The 22,063-nt window shown below is 33.8% G+C and overlaps 2 protein-coding genes across 3 annotated transcripts in view; one reads left to right on the forward strand and one right to left on the reverse strand.

Moving 5' to 3' along the window:
* Window positions 1-212: 212 nt before the first annotated feature.
* Window positions 213-2,719, reverse strand: LOC142982672 (cilia- and flagella-associated protein 144). The gene is made up of 4 exons (XM_076129299.1): window positions 2,639-2,719; window positions 2,048-2,176; window positions 1,018-1,177; window positions 213-489 (listed from the first exon to the last, which is right to left on the reverse strand). The coding sequence occupies exons 2-4, from the start codon at window positions 2,169-2,171 to the stop codon at window positions 357-359; spliced, it is 417 nt and encodes a 138-aa protein (XP_075985414.1). The 5' UTR covers window positions 2,172-2,176; window positions 2,639-2,719; the 3' UTR covers window positions 213-356.
* An 11,695-nt stretch (window positions 2,720-14,414) lies between these two features.
* Window positions 14,415-22,063, forward strand: part of LOC142982571 (sodium-dependent noradrenaline transporter-like) — a 44,850-nt gene continuing 37,201 nt past the window's right edge. For both annotated transcript variants that reach the window (XM_076129131.1, XM_076129132.1), the window contains exon 1: window positions 14,415-14,549. The gene's annotated coding sequence lies outside the window, so the exon portion shown is untranslated. The remainder of the gene's footprint in view (window positions 14,550-22,063) is intronic.

Genomic DNA, 22,063 nt, shown 5'->3' on the forward strand with positions numbered 1-22,063 from the left:
TCCTACTAGGCGAAGGAGGCGGCGTCAAAGTGGTGGTAGTAACCGCTAGGTGCGAAGCCGGATTTGGACCGTAAGCGCTTACAGTAGAGGCTGTAGGCTCTTGGATGCGGTCTGGGATGTATTGGTGGCAACTTTGATGATCCGGGTTACTACCAACATGGAGTGGAGGCATAGGCTGTGCTAAGTTACAAATAAAAACAACTGAATAAGAGTGTATAAAAGCTTGATTTAATTGACGATCTTAGAAATACAACCATATATCTATTAAAAAACAAAAGCATATTCAAAATTAATAAAACCAAAATATTAAAAAAGTAACCTCAAACCATAAACTAACGTGTGTTAACTTGTATTGTCTATGGCTTGCTCTTAGGGTTAGACATAAGGATGATGATCTCAATCTTGGTGTGCGAGCTCTCCTTCTTGGGCATGTAGAACCTTCTGTCGTTACGGTTCATCGGCACTAATGGTTTAGTATACCAACCATACCTGAACATGGAATAAACATATTTTTAACGCGGTAGAAGAGCTTGATAGATAGGAAGCCGGTTGATGGAAGCTAAATAGCAGATATAGGCAGAAAATGTGTACAGCAGCTGATTAGTATTTTTAACAGAATGGTCCAAACAATGGTATTTCCAACATTATTTTACTTAGGATAACTTACGCCTATAACTCATCTTTGCTAAGAACCTTAAAACGTAACAACATGAAGATAGATACCTCGAAATAGCAAACTTCAAGCTCGCACTCAGAGCTTAACTTGTTATAGGATTGCAGCCAGGAACTGAAGATAGGCAGTCACAACACACCACATAAATAGTTTTTCTTCCCTTATGGCGCGATTTAGTGCGATGCGAATGACCTAGTCGACACTACAAATGGTATAATACTAAACGACGTGAATAAATACGCACCTAATTTCCTGTTGCGCCCCACTGCTGAGTAAATGCCTCTTCACCTCTTCAGTTTCAAGTACCACTCATGACGGGATGATGGAAATCGGTCGGTACTTACACCATATTCTCAGTAGCTGGTGTGGGGTACTTGCTGGCAGGCCCCTTGGCCCTCGTCTGCGCCACGTTCTCGGCGTAGTCGTCCACCTTCTTCTCCTGTTCCGCTGACTCCGCCTTCAGCTGGTCGTGCGCCGCGTAGAACTTTGTCGTAACCGGGATAGCTGCAGAAGTTTGTATAGTGTGAGGAACTTAAACTTTGATCGTTTTATTAATATTTAGGTATGTATAAAATGCTGTTAAGTGTAATTTCTGCTGATCTCTAAGGCCCACATAATAGGCTCCTTACCTTGATTCACCACATTGGAGACTAATATATAGCAAGAAAATTTTGATGCCTAGCATGTGTACCAATAATAATACACTCGCAGTATTTGCCTCAACGATTAAGACAAGTTTGAAAGAAGAATTAACTACAAGATACCTAAGTTTAAAAGGCAAGTGATGATTTTAATATGAATATAAACATGTAATTTGCAATATAGTGAAGTTGGCAAAGGCGTCATTGTTATGGCAAACTTTGGTATTGGCGCCTAATAAGCAAACTGGAGCTCATTAAAATGTATTACCGTTATGCATTGCGTTTGTTTAGCTGCAGTTAGTTGTACAAATCGGCTGAAACCTAATTAGAGTAACTAACTAGCTTTGTTACTGACTCGAAACTGACTTTAATGCTGCTGTTGTAGTATTTGTAGTGCATTGATGGTACAGTGATATTATTTATTTAGAGGTTATTTTAATTATGGCTTCGAAAACACACAGTTAAAAAAAAAATAAAGGAAACATGCCAAGATGATTATTTTGTCTCTATCTTTACGTCCTTTCAAATATTATAAATGCAATGTCTATCAGCTTGTCTGCTACGCTTTCCAACCTTATGCCCTTAGCAGACCACAAGCTGATTTGCCTTAAGAAAATTGCTAAGCAGCTGAAATAAGCAATCTTAGTACGAAAACTGTGTGTGTAGGTTAGCTAATAAGTTATATAAATACCTCATGAAACTACGTGGAGAATCTTATGATAATAATACTAACATCCAAAGTTAGGCCTGTATATCTTGTAATTGCGGAAGTGCTTCACCTCTCGGTAGATGATCTCGTTCAGCATGTGGATGTCGATGGCCATCCGAGTGCCGAACGTGCACTTGCCTTCCGTCATTGTCACTGTCAATTAGAATATTATTACATTCCATATACATGATCCTCCTTAAAAGACGCCCTACAAAGATCATATCGGGAATTATTCCTTGGAGAAAATGGCGTTATGCTGTAAATAATATTGAAGCAGTTTTCTTCGTCAGTCTATCATCATTGAGGATAGCGTACTATTATATCTAGCGGAAGCGGTCTTAAACCGCATGGACTTAATGGTCCAATGCGACCGTGTAATCGTGGCCCTGAATTCTCGTCGGCTGCGGCATCGAGTGAGGCAGTGGAAATGTAGAAATCTACTTCTACGGCAATTGTAAGTCCATGGTACACTACAACGGCAACGAATGCATCGTGATCACTCAAAGCCTATTCTATCTATCTAATCAAAGTTGATGACTATATTTGACTTATCGCTCTGACTATTGTCATTTATAAAGGGCACAAGGATAATCATGAATAGTTTAAAGTACTTACGGTATTTTTTTGTTACCGAAAATAAAAATAAACAATTTTACACTATCAAAACTTTTGAATGACAATTGTCGTTATCCTTTTGACATCTAGATTCAGTTTATGGTGGCCATAATAAAATTGTTTGGAGTGCAAAACTCTTTAGGTGCAATAAAACTCTTTATTGGTTTAATGTCTTTAATGCCTTTGCCGATAGTGCACAAATTCATAAGCAACTAACGTGGTTATTTAACTGCACGGTGAATAATAAAACTGTAGAAGGTACAATACTAAGAAAGATGTTTCATTGATGATTGATTGATGACAGATTCATGGGCCAAAATAGCGACGAAGTGGACTCCGTCAACCGGGAGACGGCGGCGAGGTAGACCTCGTAAAAGAGCTTCAAGACTCCTACAACCTGAAATGGATACAGACCGCCGGAGACCGTTTGCAGTGGAAAGTTATGGGGGAGGTCTTTACCCAACAGTGGGACGATATAGGCTGATAATAATATTGAGAAAGACCATCTCTAAAAAGTACCTTGGGTGTAGATAAGTATAGGCAATTCCACGGAATGATACTTCATAGTGTTACGATATCGTTATTGTCATCTGCTACGCAAGGGTCTACTAGAATGAGATGGTCTACTAGAAGGGCCTTTTCACCTCGCTGTTATAATTGGGATTGATGATATTGCATCACTTAAATAAATTATTGTGTTAAAGCAGTTTCAGGTATGCGAGGTTTTGCCACGATGTTTTCCTTTACTATAACTTTCCAATTTACCAAATTACCAATAGCGGACTATGACAATTTGATGCCGTGAGTCAGCTATTATAAGTCTTCTACTAAAATGAGTAGCATCACGTCTCACGAAACACGTAGATAGATACACAGATTAATAATTTACCTACACTTAGCATATACCTAGTGTAATAATTGGTTAGCTACCTTCGCTGTAGGCTGAAGTAATCTATCCGCTGTCTAAGATTACTCTCTGCCGCGAACTAACTCGGTTAGCCGTTCATTAAAATTAACATCCCCACCTGTTGATAGTGCACACTAGATGGCGCTAGTTACATAGATAATGTAAGATTAGTTTATATAAATTTACATGTGAGAGTTACAGACTAATTGGTAATTTAGGACTTGAGTATCAAGTTTCTTTGAATTGAAGGTGATCTGTGTTGAATTTGATACTAAGCAATTGCTTAAGACATGTCCTAGAAAATACATCATACTTACAGCTACAAAGAATTAGGTGCAAATAAAGCAATTGTCTAGGGCATCATGTGTATCATAGCACAATAAAGAGAATAAAAATTTAGATTTTTAGACTTGTCATAGGCTAATAAGTAAGTCTTTCAGTGCACCACATAATGGTAAACAGGCCAGGTTCCCAGCTCATGGATAATTATCTTAGACCCTATATGATAAATTAATCGACAGCAAATGGATTAAAAAACCTGCCAAAATTTCCCATGATAAGTTATCATACTTCAGAATCTCAGATACATTTAATATTTATTCGGAATTTGTATATAATAAATAGTATAGTTTGTTTACAATACGACACGAGTATCAAAGTGACCAGATGGTTTAAATCTATTTAATTATTACAAAGCGTCTCTTGGGATGGCTATTGTCTCATAATAATGATAAAATACAAGCTGACAGTGTTATTGTTTGAAGCAACAGGTTTGTTTTGTTCGTTTATACTATCTATACACAAAGTATTTGGATTTCAATAATGTTTTTTGGTTTTGACATTAGGTAGGTATAATTTCATATTCTACGCACAATTGTTTTACTTTATACGTTTTTATTGTATTAAATTTAACTTTTATTAAAAGACAGCCGGAAAGTGCTTCGCAATAATAAAAAACGTGCATACAAACCTAATATTACACCTGTTATACTCAAAGATGTATGAAAATATTCACATTCATTTTTCGTCATTGACAATGTTATTCCCATGTATTAGAAGGCGGGCTTATTACAAAAAAAAAAGATGATTCATTATTTTTCAATTCTAATATTTGGCTTATAAGACATCTCAACTGATTATGAAAGCCTCATCAAACTATGTCACGGTTGGTATTCACCAAATATTCCGAATTCAATAGGTGATATAATTTCAAAAGAATACCAATAAGAAGTGAAAAATTTTAATAAATGAAGAGGTTCTTCCGTCGCCGTCCCTGGCGCGAATTTAAAAAGCTTGATCGTGCCGTTATATCTCTCATTCTTCGCGGCTCTGAGCGCGTGAGGTGCCTTCGGTAGCGAGCTGTGTGCTCGAGTAGAGCGGGGAGCAATCAATTTATGAATATAAAAATCTGGGGGCACGGAAGTGCCCCCGCAAGTCGAGCAAAAAAAAGCGGCACGGCCGTTAACATCCTTTTCTCGAAGCAATTCGGGCTATTTTTGACACCCCTATAATTTCGTTGTGGATAAAACAAGAAGCCTGGATTTTCAGCAACTAATCAGTCATTGTATAAACACGGTATATTTAAAATTTCAGTCAATTTGAACCAGTAGTTTAAGAATGACAACTTGTTAAAATTTAGAATTTTGTCACTCACTGATTCACTGATTCACTGACTCACTGACTCACTGACTCACCGATCATCAAAAGTCTAAGGTACTTCTAGCAGACTTAGAAGCTTAAAATTTAGAATACAAATAGGGTTTAGTGTCTTAATCATGGGAAAAATTTAATATTTTCTAATTTCGGTCCAGTTTTCTAAATACACTAACTGTAACAATAACTTTGTAATCCCATATAAATGTATAAGATTACAAGGTTACATTTGCAGTTAATGAATTTTTATTACTGTAGAAAATTAAATAAATAGGTACCTACTATATGAGGCATAACGGGAGGGGGTATAGGGTGGGTAAGGGTGTTTAGCCCATGAAACTGAACAACATTCCCATAGGAAAATATGTTGAATTATGAAAAAAAAACGTCTTTCCATACAAATTGAACTTATGTTCGCTCTACAAAAAGAAGTGAGATCCCATCAAAAACATTCTGTAAAAACCTCAAGTCTCGCCGTAAAAAGTTGTGAGATCTATATAATACCAAGTCGATTGATCTATTTAGTCTCTACTTAAAGGACCTTCTGTCTTAAGTTATTACGTATGTTATTATCATGCCAATTTAAAAAAAAAACCTTTAAAACAAATAGATCGACTTGGTCATCGCAAGAAAACACAAATTCGCCCTTAACATTTCAGGAGCATTAACTTCTCGTCGTGCTGTGTAGTGTGATACATACTAATAATCAAATCATGCGATGGCCAGGTCGGTCTATTTGTCTTAAAGGTATTTTTTTTAAATTGGCATGATAATAACATACGTAATAACTTAAGACAGAAGGTCCTTTAAGTAGAGACTAAATAGATCAATCGACTTGGTATTATATAGATCTCACAACTTTTTACGGCGAGACTTGAGGTTTTTACAGAATGTTTTTGATGGGATAATCAATTTACACTATCCAAACTTTTGAATGTCAATACATTGTCCTTGTCCATTTGACGTCTAGATTCAGTTTAAACACTGCTTGTTACGAATTTGCTTAATGTTACCGGATGTCATAAAAAACTGAAACGAAATGAAGAGTTTCGACAGTTTGTCCCAAGTCTGTTGGATGTTTATTTGTAAACATTAATGAGCGGGAGACAAAAATGTCTTTTGTATAGGATATCTACAAACTTTGGTGGATTGCAGTTTTTATACTTTCGTTTTTCAAATAAAACTTGTCAAAAATTATTACTAAAATAAACCGGTCCGGTTCATAAGAACGTAATCTCAAAATAACCTGTTGCCATTAAGTACTATTTTCAAAATCACCTTTTCCCATAATACCTGAAATTCGGAATACCTTATTCATCACAATGACTGAAAGTAAAAATGGCGGCTAGAGTACAATTACGTACACAAGGGTCATGCAAAAAAAGAATCTTATCATGAATAGGTACATATTTATTTTTATTAACAAACGTAGTTACATTGATTTCGATTACGATTCGTTACGGCGCGGGTTACATTGCCCGTGAATGCAGAATAGTAATCCGAAGATCAGAGATAATAATTTGTCATATGGTTTAATTAGAGTCTAGGAAATATCTTAAATAAGTGCTAGATCCCCGCTCCCGCTCCGCTTATGACACACAGATATTCTAACAAAAATTCCAATCGCCTATCGCTTCGGCGTCGATATTGCGGGCACTGGTGAAACCGACACCGTCGCCAGCTATTTCATAAGACGTATAATTGGAATAGCCGCAAAATACCCCGGAGTCGCACCCTCGCGTGCTAAGGTGAGCCGCCCGCGGCGCGGTTCACAAGCGACCGACCAATACCAGCGATAGCGTTTTGTATTAATTTCATAATAAAGACATGTGTTTTTTCAATTATTATTCGTTTTATGTATGATTGATTTCTGCGACTCCTTTAGGAAGACTTTCCTAAATAAATCGACCGTTTTATCAAGCCCTTTCGAAAAACTGACTTCCTCACGTTAGAAGCATCGATTCATTGTTTGTATTGAAACATTCATGGTGATACATATTCCTATTTGAGAATAAAGGGATGAAAGGCGTGTTATTATTAAAATGTATTGTAATAAATTGTTTCATGTATTGAAGGGCTTTCAAAACATGTTCACAGTTATAAAGCCAGAAGTTTCCTTTTAGAAAAGTGTTTTATTTTAAAACAATGTAACTAATCTAAACTTTGCTAGCACTTAATGGTGGAGATTACCGATGTAATGAACGTTCCATTAATAAACTGACTGCGATTAAGATTTAACTTTTAAAATGTAATAGATACCTTTACAGTAACACTACATATTTGAGGGTTTGTGGTACGGTAGTAGTAGTTATACGATCATCATCGAGTCATCGACGTTAGTTCTATAAATACGCAATATACTAAAATAACTTAATAAATAACTAACGCAATTAATATTCATAAATATTTAATGCGTAAATTTATGAATAGTGTAAGTACATGACAGCCTTAAAGACCGGATAATTATATTATTTTCTTAAAGAAACAGTCACGAAACGCATGGATAATACGGATTATTTCCAAAAGCAAAGTGATTTGTTTATTCACTGGAAGAATTAAATTCGTGAGAAACTGACAAATACTAAGTTTAGATAATATTTGATTAATAAACCAATAAAGTATTTAAAAACAGACATGTCTGATTGATATGATTAATTAATTGTGTAAGTACAAAACCGCGGCGTTCGGGCCGCTCGTCGCGCAGTGCGATGTTGGGCCGCGGATGAATTCCCGGGATGACGGCGGCGCGTGACAATAATCACCATGTAATGACTCTACTACTGTACTGCCTCCTTCACCAGCTTGCTTTAAATATTGCATTTAACACTTTATTTGTTTGTTGTTTTTGTCCTATTTCGCGATGCAAAAGAAATAATCAGTCACTGATTGTCACATGTTCTAACAGTGAAAAAGACATCGTGATAAAATTTGGTACAGTCAACCTGGGTAACTTTGATCGTGGGAATTTGAACTAGTTACGATTATTTTTTCATATGAAACCAACACAATTGATAAAAGTTTGCAAAACTTAAATAAATCTTCCAAATTGACCTTATGCGTAAGAGATAAAAATAGTTCAAGAGATGAAAAATCCCAAACCTGCACTTGGTCAGCTTGATGGACTCAATGTCTAATGCCTCGTTCCGGGATGAGGCACTTGCTCAGCATTGGGACAGTTATGGGAAATGACTAACATGAGTGCCCTCTGTCAGCGTTAGGAACCAATGTTTCGTGTTACCAAATCCCAGAATACTAAACTTGTCTTCGTTGTTAAAATATAGGTCAAGAGTTCACAATAAGCAATAGAGTTTGAAATGTATTTTTAACTCAGATTATTGTATTTAACTTACATCTACCTTAATTGCTAACCGTTCATTAAACAACAATCACAATCTCCAAATAAAACTAAACATCTTTAATTACTGTGTAATAAGACGGCCATAATGAAACTCAGGTGCAACAATCCTCCTTTATTTAGTTAGCAGGACAATTTGCAGGTGTCCTTGCAGATTCATCTCGATTCCATTACCAGTTCACTTGATTGAAAATCTATTCTTTAATCTACTTGTTTCGCTTTTAAATCTGATTAAGGTGTTTTATTTTTCTTTCGTTGTAAATGGGGCTGTAAAGTTTAATGATGATTTTCGAATCATTGGTGAAGAGTAGCTTAGATGCTTTTACATAGTTTAGTGTAATATGTACGTGTTTATATATAAGACTAGCTGACCAGCGCAACTTCGCTTGCGTCACATAAGAGAGAATGGGTCAAAATTTTCTTTTTTACTGGTACTCAGCTTTTGCTGGTCGTAGCGTGATGATATATATATAGCCTATAGCTTTCTTCGATAAATGGGCTACCTAACACTGAAAGAATATTTCAAATCGGACCAGTAGTTCCTGAGATTAGCGTGTTCAAACAAACAAACTCTTCAGCTTTATAATATTAGTATAGAAGTATAGATAAATGGGCTACCTAACACTGAATGAATTTTTCAAATCGGACCAGTAGTTCCTGAGATTAGCGTGTTCAAACAAACAAACTCTTCAGCTTTATAATATTAGTATAGATATATGTCGTGTAAAATGTAAATAACATAGTTCAACAATTTAGTAGAGAGCCAAGAAAGTTTGCGGCTGGCGAAGGTATACAAAATTCAAGATATTGTCTCTACGACTCTCTACTAACTTGTCGGACTATATAAATAAATATAATAAGGAACCATAAAACTCATATTAAGTTAAGCATTTAATCCATTAATTTTAGAAATGTCCTCGTTTAGCACCTAAATGTAAAGATTTTAATATATAAAAACTACAATGCATGTAAGAGTGTAGCGTAGTGTATACTTGATAGTATTAACAATACTTAACCTCATCATTCAATCTATCTTCAAGATTCTCAAGAAAATTAAACTATTATTCTAAAACACCGATTATAGCAGCGATTAGCAAAATCACATCGTCTCGGCGGACATTCAGCTAGAGATGCGCATTAATCCCGCGCAACTCTATTGTCTATGCTAATAGCCTGCCCCAAGGAAAATCGCGGGAATTAATGACAAAATCTGTTCAACCTTTTCATTTCGCATTTGTAATAAATTAAATAACGAATCGACTAAGCTGATGATTAATTATGAAAAATAAAGAAAGAATGATGCTTCACAGGTTTTTCGAAACATATCTGATAAAAATTCTAACACCATCATACAGATACTTAATGTATGTACCTAAATATTTTACAAAAACACATAATATTTCTTTTGTGCAAGAAGGTTATAAATATCCATAAACTGGCCGGTATCATATGAAAAAAATATTTGAAAGCCATTTTGCGAAAAAGAAAAATATTAAAAGTAAACTTTAATGGCATCTCATCACTATTTTGTCGATAAACCGCCAGTGGCCGCCACGATATTTAACTTAAAAATAAAAAAGGTTGTAATAGAATAGGACATTTTATAGGCGATTGTCAATACATGAATAAATGAAAAAAGTATATAAAAGTATTTAAATAACATAAAATCTACATATTATTACAGGTATAAGAGAATACATGCTTCAAAAGTCATGATGTTGCAGCTTAGCGCATCGTTTAGTAAGTTGGAATCGTACTATCCACTGCTGCAAAAAAATATTCATCATATTATCTTCAACATTGTTTTTCTCTGTTTTATAATATTATTTTATTTACGAGCACACAGCACTTTTAATATTCCTTATCGAGCACAACAAAATCACTCGACCGAAAAAGGTTATGCTTTGCTGTTATTTTAATTTCACATATCAATACTGCTTGTATTGCGAAATAGAAAAGGTAACCCTTTGAAATATTAATCTTTACAAATAAGGTAGCGTTATTTAATTAAATACGAATGTAATATGATATTTTGGTGTAATTGTGTCTGTCGAACACTCCACATATTTGTGATTTATGTATTCTTTAATCACTATTTAATATCGATTTAAATATTTCAAATTATAATTAGCTTCAGCTTGAACAACATACTTATTGGTTTAGTTATGTATTTATGATTTTTTATGCGTTAAGTTGCTGGTACATTTTCATAGATTTGCTAAAACACCTCTGCAATAGAAAAAACAATTCAACTTCTCTATGAGTTTTAAAAACAATAAGCACTAATGAGGGAGGGGCAGTGTGATTCATGGCCTACCCGACCATTGTCCAGCAGTGGGAAAATAACTCCTAATGATTAAAATCGTAAGTGTATCTTACACAAAAGTTTCTTTAATAGCGCACATATCGTGAGCACAGCATCTGTGTATATAATTTCTGATCAAACCAACTACCTAACTAATGTTTTTTACATCACCACAACAATCAAATATTTAATTTAACTCTTATCCCGTCGCGTCTTTACTTCAAACTGCGTAAGAAGATAAAATAGAGAATAAATTAAGGAATAGAGAGTTGCATCCTTGATTTGAACTTGGTGTTAAGAACTATTGAGATGCCAAAACCATGCACTATAGTGAAGTAATTGAGCCAACTAGTTCGATAGAGTGCTCCGAGCTCCGCACTACAGAGTTATAGCAAACAGTGAAGCAACTGCCCTATTTGAGTTATAATCGTATCTTTGAACATAATCATTGCTCAGAAGAATACAACTTATTAATGTCATTTTGTTACGATTATGACTAACTTGAATATAATTGTGTTTGAACATTCCATAACCTCTCAAGCGCCCGGCCACCGTGTCACGGTTGAATGTGCTACCCCCGTCAAGCGTCCCGCCACCGTGGTACGGCAAAACGATCTTACATTAAAAAAACGTAGAAATTAAATGCTAAAACTATGTTTATCCCTTTCAAACATATTTGACATTGAAGCTGATGAAACGAGACGACGATCTAATGCACACACTTGAATAAGTGGTTGATATAGGCCAGAGAGCACCTTAAACAACATCTGACCCAACGACATGTTCCTTTATGACCAATATTGTAAATACTTTTTTTAACTAATTTTAAAGATTTGAGTATATTTTACAGTTGGATTTTAATGTCATTATTCATTAACTACACGATAAGACCTTCCGTCATATTATTTTTTATGCCTAAAAATATTTTTTAGACTTTCTTCAAACACATGCCTAAAGCACACAATATTCAGATTAAACCGACTATTGTACCACCACTATCAAATATTATTTGTGGTTTATTTTTTTAATATATAGCAAATTTTATGTAGATTTCAAATATATAAGGTATGACTAGGGTGTTAGTATCAAAATATGACGGAATCGGCGCTTAAACGCCAACCGCCAATTCAATTTCGCGCGCCATTTTTGGCCTGGACGCTTAACGGTATATTTGAATTTTGACGTGGGGCGCTCGAGAGGATAATAGCACTTTCTGACGTAAAAATGTTCTGGAGTGCAGCGTATCGGATGTTATTAAAAAAATTACAATATTATGACGTTTTTGAATTATAAAAAGTTTAACTTTTTTGTTTGTACAACTGGAAATAGCTTAAAAACAAATTGCCAATCAAAATAATCTATTATTGTTTATGAATGAAATATTTTCTGTCAGAAAATCAGGGTCTTTGCATACTGATCACCACATACTGTGTAGTTGGTATTCTGTGTCCATATCTTAGAATTAATTAATCGAACCCTAGATTTTTCCTTCTGAGCACAAACAACGACGGACCGAACTTTGGTAAACAACGGTCAGCTTTCGTTAATGCGCTTGTTTATTAATTAACATATTTGAAGAATCATGTGTTGAATGGAGAATGTTAACTAATTTCGATTCGCACTCATACGCACTCTATATTTTCTGTTAAAAAAAAAAAAAAACTAGTGAAAGAATTACTTCGACACGGCAATTAGTTTCCGATTTATAAGTAAATAAAACAAGTTGTAACCGCACGCACGGTGACGGTGTGACGTCATTGTACAATACGCTCCGTTTGGCTCACACATTACAGCTTTATCATAATTTTATCACTGTGTACCTATATTCTAGTACTGTCCCACTGCTGGGCATGTGTCTTCTCATAACAAAGGTATTAGTAATACCGTTAGCCGTATTGGAGACTTTACATCGCGTCAAGATTTTTAAACTTTCATGCTCTTAAAAAAAAACTCAAAAATGTTTTTTTATGTTTGTTCCTTTTTCGTTTTTTTTTGTTATTTAGCATAAAAGAGGTTAAAATATAAGAAACGTAACTTCAATGACGTCTTAAAGCTCGAGATCTTCAGTAGATAGTAGGTAGTAGGTAGGTATAGTTGTAGGTAGGTGCAGTAGTAACAGGAGCTCGGCCGCTTCAATTACTGGCCGGCTACTTCCTGATAGTTCATTATCGGTTTCCCGATTAACAACCTGACATCTCTACCTTGTTTTGTCTCTCTTATAAATATATATATTGTTAACTAGCTGACCCGCGCAACTTCGCTTGCGTCACATAAGAGAGAATGGGTCATAATTTTCCCCGTTTTTGTAACATTTTTACCGGTACTCTGCTTCTTTTGGTTGTAGCGTGATGGTATATAGCCTATAGCCTTCCTCGACAAATGGGCTATCTAACACTGAAAGAATTTTTCAAATCGGTCCAGTGGTTCCTGAGATTAGCGCGTTCAAACAAACAAACTCTTCAGCTTTATAATATTAGTATAGATTCCATAGAATATAGTGAAGAAAAGTTTGTTTGCTTCTAATAAATTTGATATAAACTTGTTCTATTATTCACATAAATGTTTCTAATTTTAAAGTTATGTGTAAGTAAAATGTAAGTTGGTATTCTATGTCTATATCTTAGAAATAATTATCGAGCCCTAGATTTTTTCGTACCATAAGCAAAATGAAATCTTTACTTTTGAACCGAAATCATAAGATTTCGGTTCAAAAGTAATCAATATGTAATCAATATTATAAGAAAAAAATAGTAAAATCTCTATGAACTTGTGATTACGAAACTATAAATAAATTGTAGCATTTATGCAATGCAATACGTATTGCAGGAAATTAATGTATTTTTATAATACTATACTTAGAAAATACGACTTTTTTCAACTCGATTAAAGTGTGTCTTATTTACAAATTGACACATTGCCCGCTGCACAACCGCGCAGTACAGTGTAATCGTTCAAAGCGGCCACAAAACTCATAATATTTAGTAATACGTACCTTTACAGCGCACTAAACGATTATTGCTAATAAAATGTCAATGTGTTTCACATAAAACTCATTTATTATTCATTACAACATTTAATTTTTATCGCTACGGTGTTCGTAGACTCTGTAGCGTAGACGCGTAGCTGCTACGCCGTAGCGAAAGAACGCAATTGACAGAATAATGTTTGCTTTTTATTGATATTAAATTCATAGTACTAACTCACTATAAAGCAAGGAAAAATATATCTACACCATATTTTGGACATTCAATGTCCATCCAGTCGGCTAAGTCAAATAAGAGTCAATATAGTTTCCAAAACATAATTCTATAATAACTTACAACTCCAAATTCAACACAAGGATTAACTACTACTACCCTCAAAATAATAATTATTGATTATCAATTAGACAAACTTCAACACTACTATCTCAAAAAAAACTACTAAATTCAAATCACAGCATCACATATTCAGTTCCCGTCCGTTATATTCTTTTAAACAAAGAGCTAAGAAGTCGAGAGACACCTGTTCTATGACACGGTGTTCAGCACACGATCCTTCAAGCTTCAGTCGCTTTCGGGCATCCGTGGCGGTCGCACGTTGCGCGTCACTCTCTCACAAACTTTACGTAAAACTCTTAAGTGAATAATATTCTTTACCGAGTGGTCTCTCCCTAGAGGAGCTCAATAATCGGAAGAAACAGATTTATAAGGTAAGTGCTCTTTGATTACTTTTGATTTAAAAGTTTCCAGTTTTGTTTCGATAAAGATTTGGTAAAGTTAATATGATCTTTAAGTTTGCTTGCCGAGTTTTTGGTTTGATAATTCTGCAATGTTTAATACTTTGTTTCTTGTTGACATTTAATTAAAATAGAATTAAAATACGACGTATTGAATATTTTATACGGTCACTTACTGTGCTTTAAATATTTTTTATTCGTTGATATTAAAATATTTAAAAATGTTTACCATGTCTTGAATTTGCATCGCCATCGAGGCTAAGATCTAATTTATTATAGTAACAATCGTGTGTCCAGCTGTGGGGCAGTAGAAAGATAAATGTTTAACTACGCAGTACCAAGTACATCGTGATAAAATGAAACAAAAATTAAAACGGTCGTTTAAATTATAAAACAAATGCAACCAAACAAGTGGGCTTTGGCAGTCAGCCCATCTTCCATGAAATCCCTTAACTTACATCTCTCAAATTAAACAATTAGTCAGTTCAACGGAAAAACCTTCGAGAGTACACCGCGCTTGAGAATTGACACTTGATACAGACCTCTACATATGGTTTCTAAGTATACATTACGTATAAGAATTTCGAGAATTTTTAATTACGAATTTGGAGCTTTTAAAATGAGTGGGTGTGGTGATGATAGCTATTATTTCTTCACAGTTATAATGTTAAATAAGACCCCAGAGATTCGGTAGTCATTATTTGCTAAAAGCCTATTTGATGAAGTAAAAATTAACTTCTACTTATGTTTGAAGAAAAATATAAGGTTTTTTGGCAAATATAATGTTTTATAACTAGGGTAGACTTTTGATTTTTAAAGCAAATTTTAATACGGATCTTTATCAATCTGGAAAGGGAAAGAAAATAATTTGTTAGGTATTAAACTAGGAGACGCGCGCACACACGTTTATAGTTTCATGCCATTAAGAGCTTGATTTTTTTAAGTAACTTATGTTTGACCTCTCCTTTACAATTATTTTTATGCTCATTATTGGATTGCAAACATTCTGACGTAAATTTTATGACAGTTGTTGAACCAAAGAAATCGATGCATACGGCAAATTATGATGAACCTATAAACGTTTCTGTATAATGTGTTGTATAATTACGTTAACTATTGCTAGTTTATAATGAAGAAGATTGCATAAACCCTGAAATTGTTGGTTAAGTGTTTGCATGAAAACTTGATGAAAAAACTTATCATAAGGGACTGAAAACAGGTATTCTTTTATAAAGAGGAATTAAAAAAAAAATTATGACTATTATAGATTTTTGTTTGCTCTCGCACCTACACAGCACATTATAAGCTTCTTTAAGAATAATGAAAATCGTAAGTGGACGTACATTTTTATTAAGACTGGCAATCAAAAGCCAACATTTTAACCAATTTTTTTTACTAATGTAGTAAATGGACATTTAGAAATGTCCATCACCGTACACACGATTGTTTGAGCAAATAAAACTTGATTTAATTTAAGCACGCGAGGAAATTAAATTCTAAATAGCAATTTGTCAATACAGACTTTCAATAATTACAGGGTTAGTAATATTGGAAACGCGAAATTATGTGAGGATGGACGTATGAAAGTGTATGTTTCGGTAAAAATTATCGAACGGATCTTAAAGAGATTTGGTAAACAGATAGTTTATAACCATGGCGCCAACGCATAAGATACTTTCATCACAGGCACTTTGTTTAATATCTATACTAATAAAATGAAAAAATATGTTTGTGTTGAATAGACCATTTATCGAGAAAGGCTTTAGGCTATATAATATCATGCTACGACCAATAGGAGCAGAGCGCCAGTAAAAAATGTTACAAAAATGGGAAAAATGATGACCCATTCTTTCTTATGTGACGCAGGCGAAGTTGCGCGGGTCAGCTAGTTTATGGTAATTGCAACGTAAATCTGTTAATATTGATTTTTCGCAATTATTTCAATGGTATCTTCAGACATATCTTCAATATTATCTCTTGTGGGATCAGCAGAGGTCGAGGGCACAAATTAAATAATTTAGAAAACTTCAACTGCCGAATGTTAGATTTTTATCTTCGTAAAAGTTCATTGAAATGTCTTTATTGTTTCATTTACTATAACGTCTGAAACTTTAATTAGAAATCCGAAATGTCAAGTGGGAAAATCTATTCTGAGATTTATCTCGTTTTGATACCTTTTTATAATTAGGACGAGTTAAATTGAATACTGATTAAAAATCCAATCAATCATTACTGATTATTGGTAATTGAAATATATTATAAATAATGACTTGGTTTCCCACCGATTTCATACAAACTATGTTCCGCCACTTACGAAATTATATAATCAGATGTTTTATAGCTAAATACAGCACTATAACATTAACACTCGTTTTTTATTATTTTGTATACTACCCGGAAATAAAGTGATCAAAAAAACTTTTTCCATTTGCTTTATCTATCACACTTTTAATATTAGCATTCAAAGTCATTTCAATAGTTTTTATTGCTTTTCATTGCGATATCCAATGACAATCAACCTGACCTTTACAGTTTTAGATAACAAATTGATAGACTACGACTTAAATAAATAACAAAACTAGAGAAAATACGAGAGAGAAGTAAACAAGAAAAGTCACACATCCGAAACACAAATATAAAATGATCAGTATTTGAGTTGATATTTAATTTGTATTATCAAAAAGACTGCCGCTGTGGATTAGGCGGTTATTTATATGACTGCTGAAGTGCTGATCATGAGGTTTTCGGTTCGTTTCCTTGGTCGGGTAAAGGACTTTTAGTCTTTTTTGTATTTAATTTTAGATTATTCAATAGTAGCTTGTAGTTAAACTTATCTTAAACTTATCTTATAGTTTGGTGATATGTCCGGTAAATAGCTTCTATTACATGGGACTAATATTGTAAATGGCGAAACGCGGTTGTATTTCAGACTCCTCTGCCTACACCTTTTTTAAAGTAACAATCGTTGACAGGTATGATTTGGTTGGCAGGAGGGTTGCAGTTACAAGCAGCACACCAATGACTTTTCGAAATCGAAAATTATTATTATCATAACATCGTGACAAAACCTTGCATTCTCGGGAATTCTTTAGTATTCTTCGTGAAGGAGTGAAAAGTCTTTAATTTGTGCTTGGTTTAGTGTTGGGGACTAAGGTCTAACCTATAATTACAGTATCGAGTTAAAATCGATTAATTGAATATTTATCAAATAAAACATGAAGTAAGTAGGCTTTCGTTCAAATAAATGGTAGTGGTCAATGTCACTCTTATGTATTATACAACGTTTTTAGAGAAGACATAGTGACGAATGATTCTAGTTGTTGTGTTTTACCAAGTGATATTTGCTACAAATTGTTTTTGAGGTAGGCTTCTTACTAGAATAAGAGTAGATCAGAAAAAATAGATATTTTTACAATTAATTTATGTTATGGAATGGAATAGTTCAGTCTTCAATAAATAAAGCTATATTAATCTTTGTCATTGAGTCTATTGATCACTCACTATGCTTGTTGGCTAAAAAAAATGACATTGTACTAATTATTTTCAACAAATAATGGTATTTAAAAAAATATATTTGAATAATAAACGAAGATAATATATTGAAACCTGAAATAAAAGACATCACAGGAAGTATGTTTTCGGTAGGAAATATAATAATTATGTGCGTTTGTTATATTTAATTTATGGTCGTAGTACGATTATGAACCTGTGCCACATATTGAGTGTGATTTTAAAAACCTTTGTGTGAAAAAGACTGGTATGCAATCCGTATCTAGTTCCACTAAAAGATTAATTCAAAGCTCGGGGGAATATCGCTGAAAAGACACACATTCAAACTAAAAAAAGTAAGTAGGACTTGCACCATTTTGTTCGTTTCATACAAACAAACATAAAATGTTTTTAAGCGAGTTTTCATAAGGGGTAGGCAGAGACCAAAAAACGCCACTTGTTACAATCCTTACAAACTTCCCTTGTCTCATTCACATCCATACATCTTGTCATACAGGACCACCAAGTACGAGTACACACCTGATCTTTTCCCATTCAATTTCACATTTACAACAATAAACAGAACTTACTAAAACAATTTGAAAACGTTCTAGGTATTCAACCGCGTTGTACAAAACCTCATTTTATCTGAAAAGCAAAGTTGCATTAAAATAAACAGCGAAGGGAGTCGTAGTAAGTAAATATTAAATAACAACAGGTGCAGTGGCGGCATTACGGAGGACAAATCTAATAGCGGACCCGAGAGCTTTTCATTAATACACAGATATCATTCTGTGTTTATGAAAACTGTATTTTACTTTAAGTTACTACCATTTAAATGTAGGGTTAGGTATTTGTTTAAAGATACAAATTAGTAATTTGTTCTCGTGAGTAAAAACGCCATTTTTAAAGCTCATACAACCCTATTCTCATACAAAGGTTCAATACCAAATCTGTATTTGTTTGATGCATGTAACGGGTATATGAGCTTGGGTAATAATGAGAACCTGTCAATTTTAAGTCATTTAAAGGCTAGTTTACAACCAAGAAAGATTTAAACAAGTTCTTCCAACATTTCCAAACTACACTAGTCCCAAAAATTAAGGGATATAAAAAAAGGATCCAAATTTTTGGGTGATTTTCAACAAGCTGTAACTCCGAGGAAAATGGTCGTACAGAAAAAATAAAAAAAACAAATTGTAGCTCCAAGTGTCTAGTTTTTAGGTATGACCATGAAATTTTTTTGTCATGGCCAGGTCTGGAGAAATCCTACGAAAAATACCAAAAAAAATTTTTTCCAAATTTTTTCCCTCCTGAAAAAAGGTCGACGGGCGTCAAAAAAATTTTTTTGTATCTTTCGTTCTAAAGTTCTTTTAGAAAATTTTATCCTCTTTAATTTGCCGTATTCAAAAAGCCTGCACGACGATTTGCCACGGAGTAATCGTCAATTAAAGCAAAAAAGTTATTTTTGTCTTTGATATTCAATAACTCCGGAAATAATGATCGTACAGGAAATCAAAGAAGGGTTTTGAAAACTGCACAATATTCTCTATAAGAAAATGTAAACATCTTCTAAGAAAAATTGATTTTTTGAATTGAAACCTCGGACTGAAGAAAAGACAAAAATTCGCGAAATTAAGGATATTTGGATAACTTGGTATAACTTTGGATAAAATGGATGAACGAAGGATATCGTCGGTAATTTTTCAACCTCAAAGTGTTCCCTAAAATCCCTCAAAAATTCAAAGCGCTGCGATTTTTTTTTCATTGTGCCCCGAAGCTTCAAATTCTTTGTTGTTGCAAAAATCACCATTGTGAGCAATTTAGTGGTTTTTATTAATTTCTTAAATAATTTTATTTTTTCTCTCTAAAATTTTTATTTTTTCGATTAAAAAGCAAATCGCGTGCCTATGCTCACTCCACGACATCGACATCGACATCGCTTTGAATTTTTGAGGGATTTTAGGGAACACTTTGAGGTTGAAAAATTACCGACGATATCCTTCGTTCATCCATTTTATCCAAAGTTATACCAAGTTATCCAAATATCCTTAATTTCGCGAATTTTTGTCTTTTCTTCAGTCCGAGGTTTCAATTCAAAAAAAAAATTTTGTTAGAAGATGTTTACATTTTCTTATAGAGAATATTGTGCAGTTTTCAAAACCCTTCTTTGATTTCCTGTACGATCATTATTTCCGGAGTTATTGAATATCAAAGACAAAAATAACTTTTTTGCTTTAATTGACGATTACTCCGTGGCAAATCGTCGTGCAGGCTTTTTGAATACGGCAAATTAAAGAGGATAAAATTTTCTAAAAGAACTTTAGAACGAAAGATACAAAAAAATTTTTTTGACGCCCGTCGACCTTTTTTCAGGAGGGAAAAAATTTGGAAAAAATTTTTTTTGGTAGTTTTCGTAGGATTTCTCCAGACCTGGCCATGACAAAAAATTTTCATGGTCATACCTAAAAACTAGACACTTGGAGCTACAATTTGTTTTTTTTATTTTTTCTGTACGACCATTTTCCTCGGAGTTACAGCTTGTTGAAAATCACCCAAAAATTTGGATTCTTTTTTATATCCCTTAATTTTTGGGACTAGTTTATTATACAATCATGTTTGATCTAATAACGTCGAAATATAGTCACAAAAAAGTTTCAAAAAGCAGCATCAGTGGTCAAATAGCCCGATAACTGATGTACTAAAATTAGACCAATAGATATCAATCATCAGTATTGAAGTTTTTCCACCAATCTTCACATCATATCGTTTACAAAACATATATCTTGCAGTAAATACAAGTAGGTATGTAATATCAGTATCTTGAAAGATCTGGACAGGTCTCCGCTAAACGTTCGTTGCTAATTTCCGTTAGATATTTTATTTCTTGAAACCGTCGATAAGGATCCTTCTGATTGGCTAATCTATCTGTGAGGTATCGGTAGATTGACAATGTTTCTGACGTTTACCTTGTGGGAATTCATTATAAGATTTAACATGTGAACGTAAACTAATATAATTTTTAGAAATTTTGTGAGTTTTTAGGTTTCCTAGAATCGTATACATATATTGATTTATAAAAGATTTATTTTAAGTCGTAATATTTTTGTTATAGGTTTTCTTAGTATATATCACTCATGAGGAAATTTTTAAAACCTCTGGCTATTATTATTAAGGTTCAGGAGATACAGCTTGGCGAAGAACAGACAAACAGACAGACAGGCAGACAGAGCCAAATTTTAGTGAAGGGTTTTAACCTTTTAAAACTTTTTTTTGAAACAAAGTTACGCCATATACCAGAAGACTCACCATTGCAAAACATCAAAAGACAATACATGCTAATTTAAGACTGAAATAAAACGCCACACACAAAAAAAACATTCAACAATAAAACGATCAAGTTCAATAACCTCAAACATCACACAACATGCAAGCTCGTAGAATCATCCGTTACATCTTAGTTCCCTTTGAGTCAGCCGTCCGCCGTATAATGCATGCTGTTTCATCCAATTACCTACGATAACTGCTAGAGGTCATTCAACCGCTGTATAAACTATGCAACAATCACTTGCAAGTTTACTTTGTATTTCTTGGCTGCAGTTTGTGAAACGGAACGTGTATGCTGTGTAAGTTGCTGAAGAAAATGTGAGAGTAGTTATATAACGTGAACCGCAATATAAGTTTGTTTTTTAATACATTAAGTTATACTAAGCTAGACTATGACTATGACAAAAAAAATATTTACAATTATAAGAAAACACATAAACATTATGTTAAATGTACATTATGGGCGAAACGGTAGTTTAAACAGAAATAAAGTTTGTATGATAACGTTTTTTGTTTTTTACATTGGTTTATTACAAAACAATATTAAGTTTAAAATAAATTAAGTTGAATAGTAAATACAGTATGTAATGGTGTTATTGCTGGGCTAATTTCTCCCAGATTGAGGGAAGGGCTATGCCTTGAGTCCACCACGCAAGTCAAGTAGGGGTTGG

Source organism: Anticarsia gemmatalis, chromosome 22, assembly GCF_050436995.1.
Source record: "Anticarsia gemmatalis isolate Benzon Research Colony breed Stoneville strain chromosome 22, ilAntGemm2 primary, whole genome shotgun sequence".
In the NCBI taxonomy this organism is placed as follows: domain Eukaryota; kingdom Metazoa; phylum Arthropoda; class Insecta; order Lepidoptera; family Erebidae; genus Anticarsia; species Anticarsia gemmatalis.

Excerpts from the sequence above, each read along its gene's own strand:
- LOC142982672 (XM_076129299.1), bottom strand. The coding sequence starts at position 2,171 with ATGACGGAAGGCAAGTGCACGTTCGGCACTCGGATGGCCATCGACATC. Across the intron at positions 1,178-2,047 it reads ATACAGGCCTAACTTTGGAT|CTATCCCGGTTACGACAAAG; the intron begins GTTAGTATTATT and ends AAACTTCTGCAG. Across the intron at positions 490-1,017 it reads CCAGCTACTGAGAATATGGT|GTATGGTTGGTATACTAAAC; the intron begins GTAAGTACCGAC and ends TTCCATGTTCAG.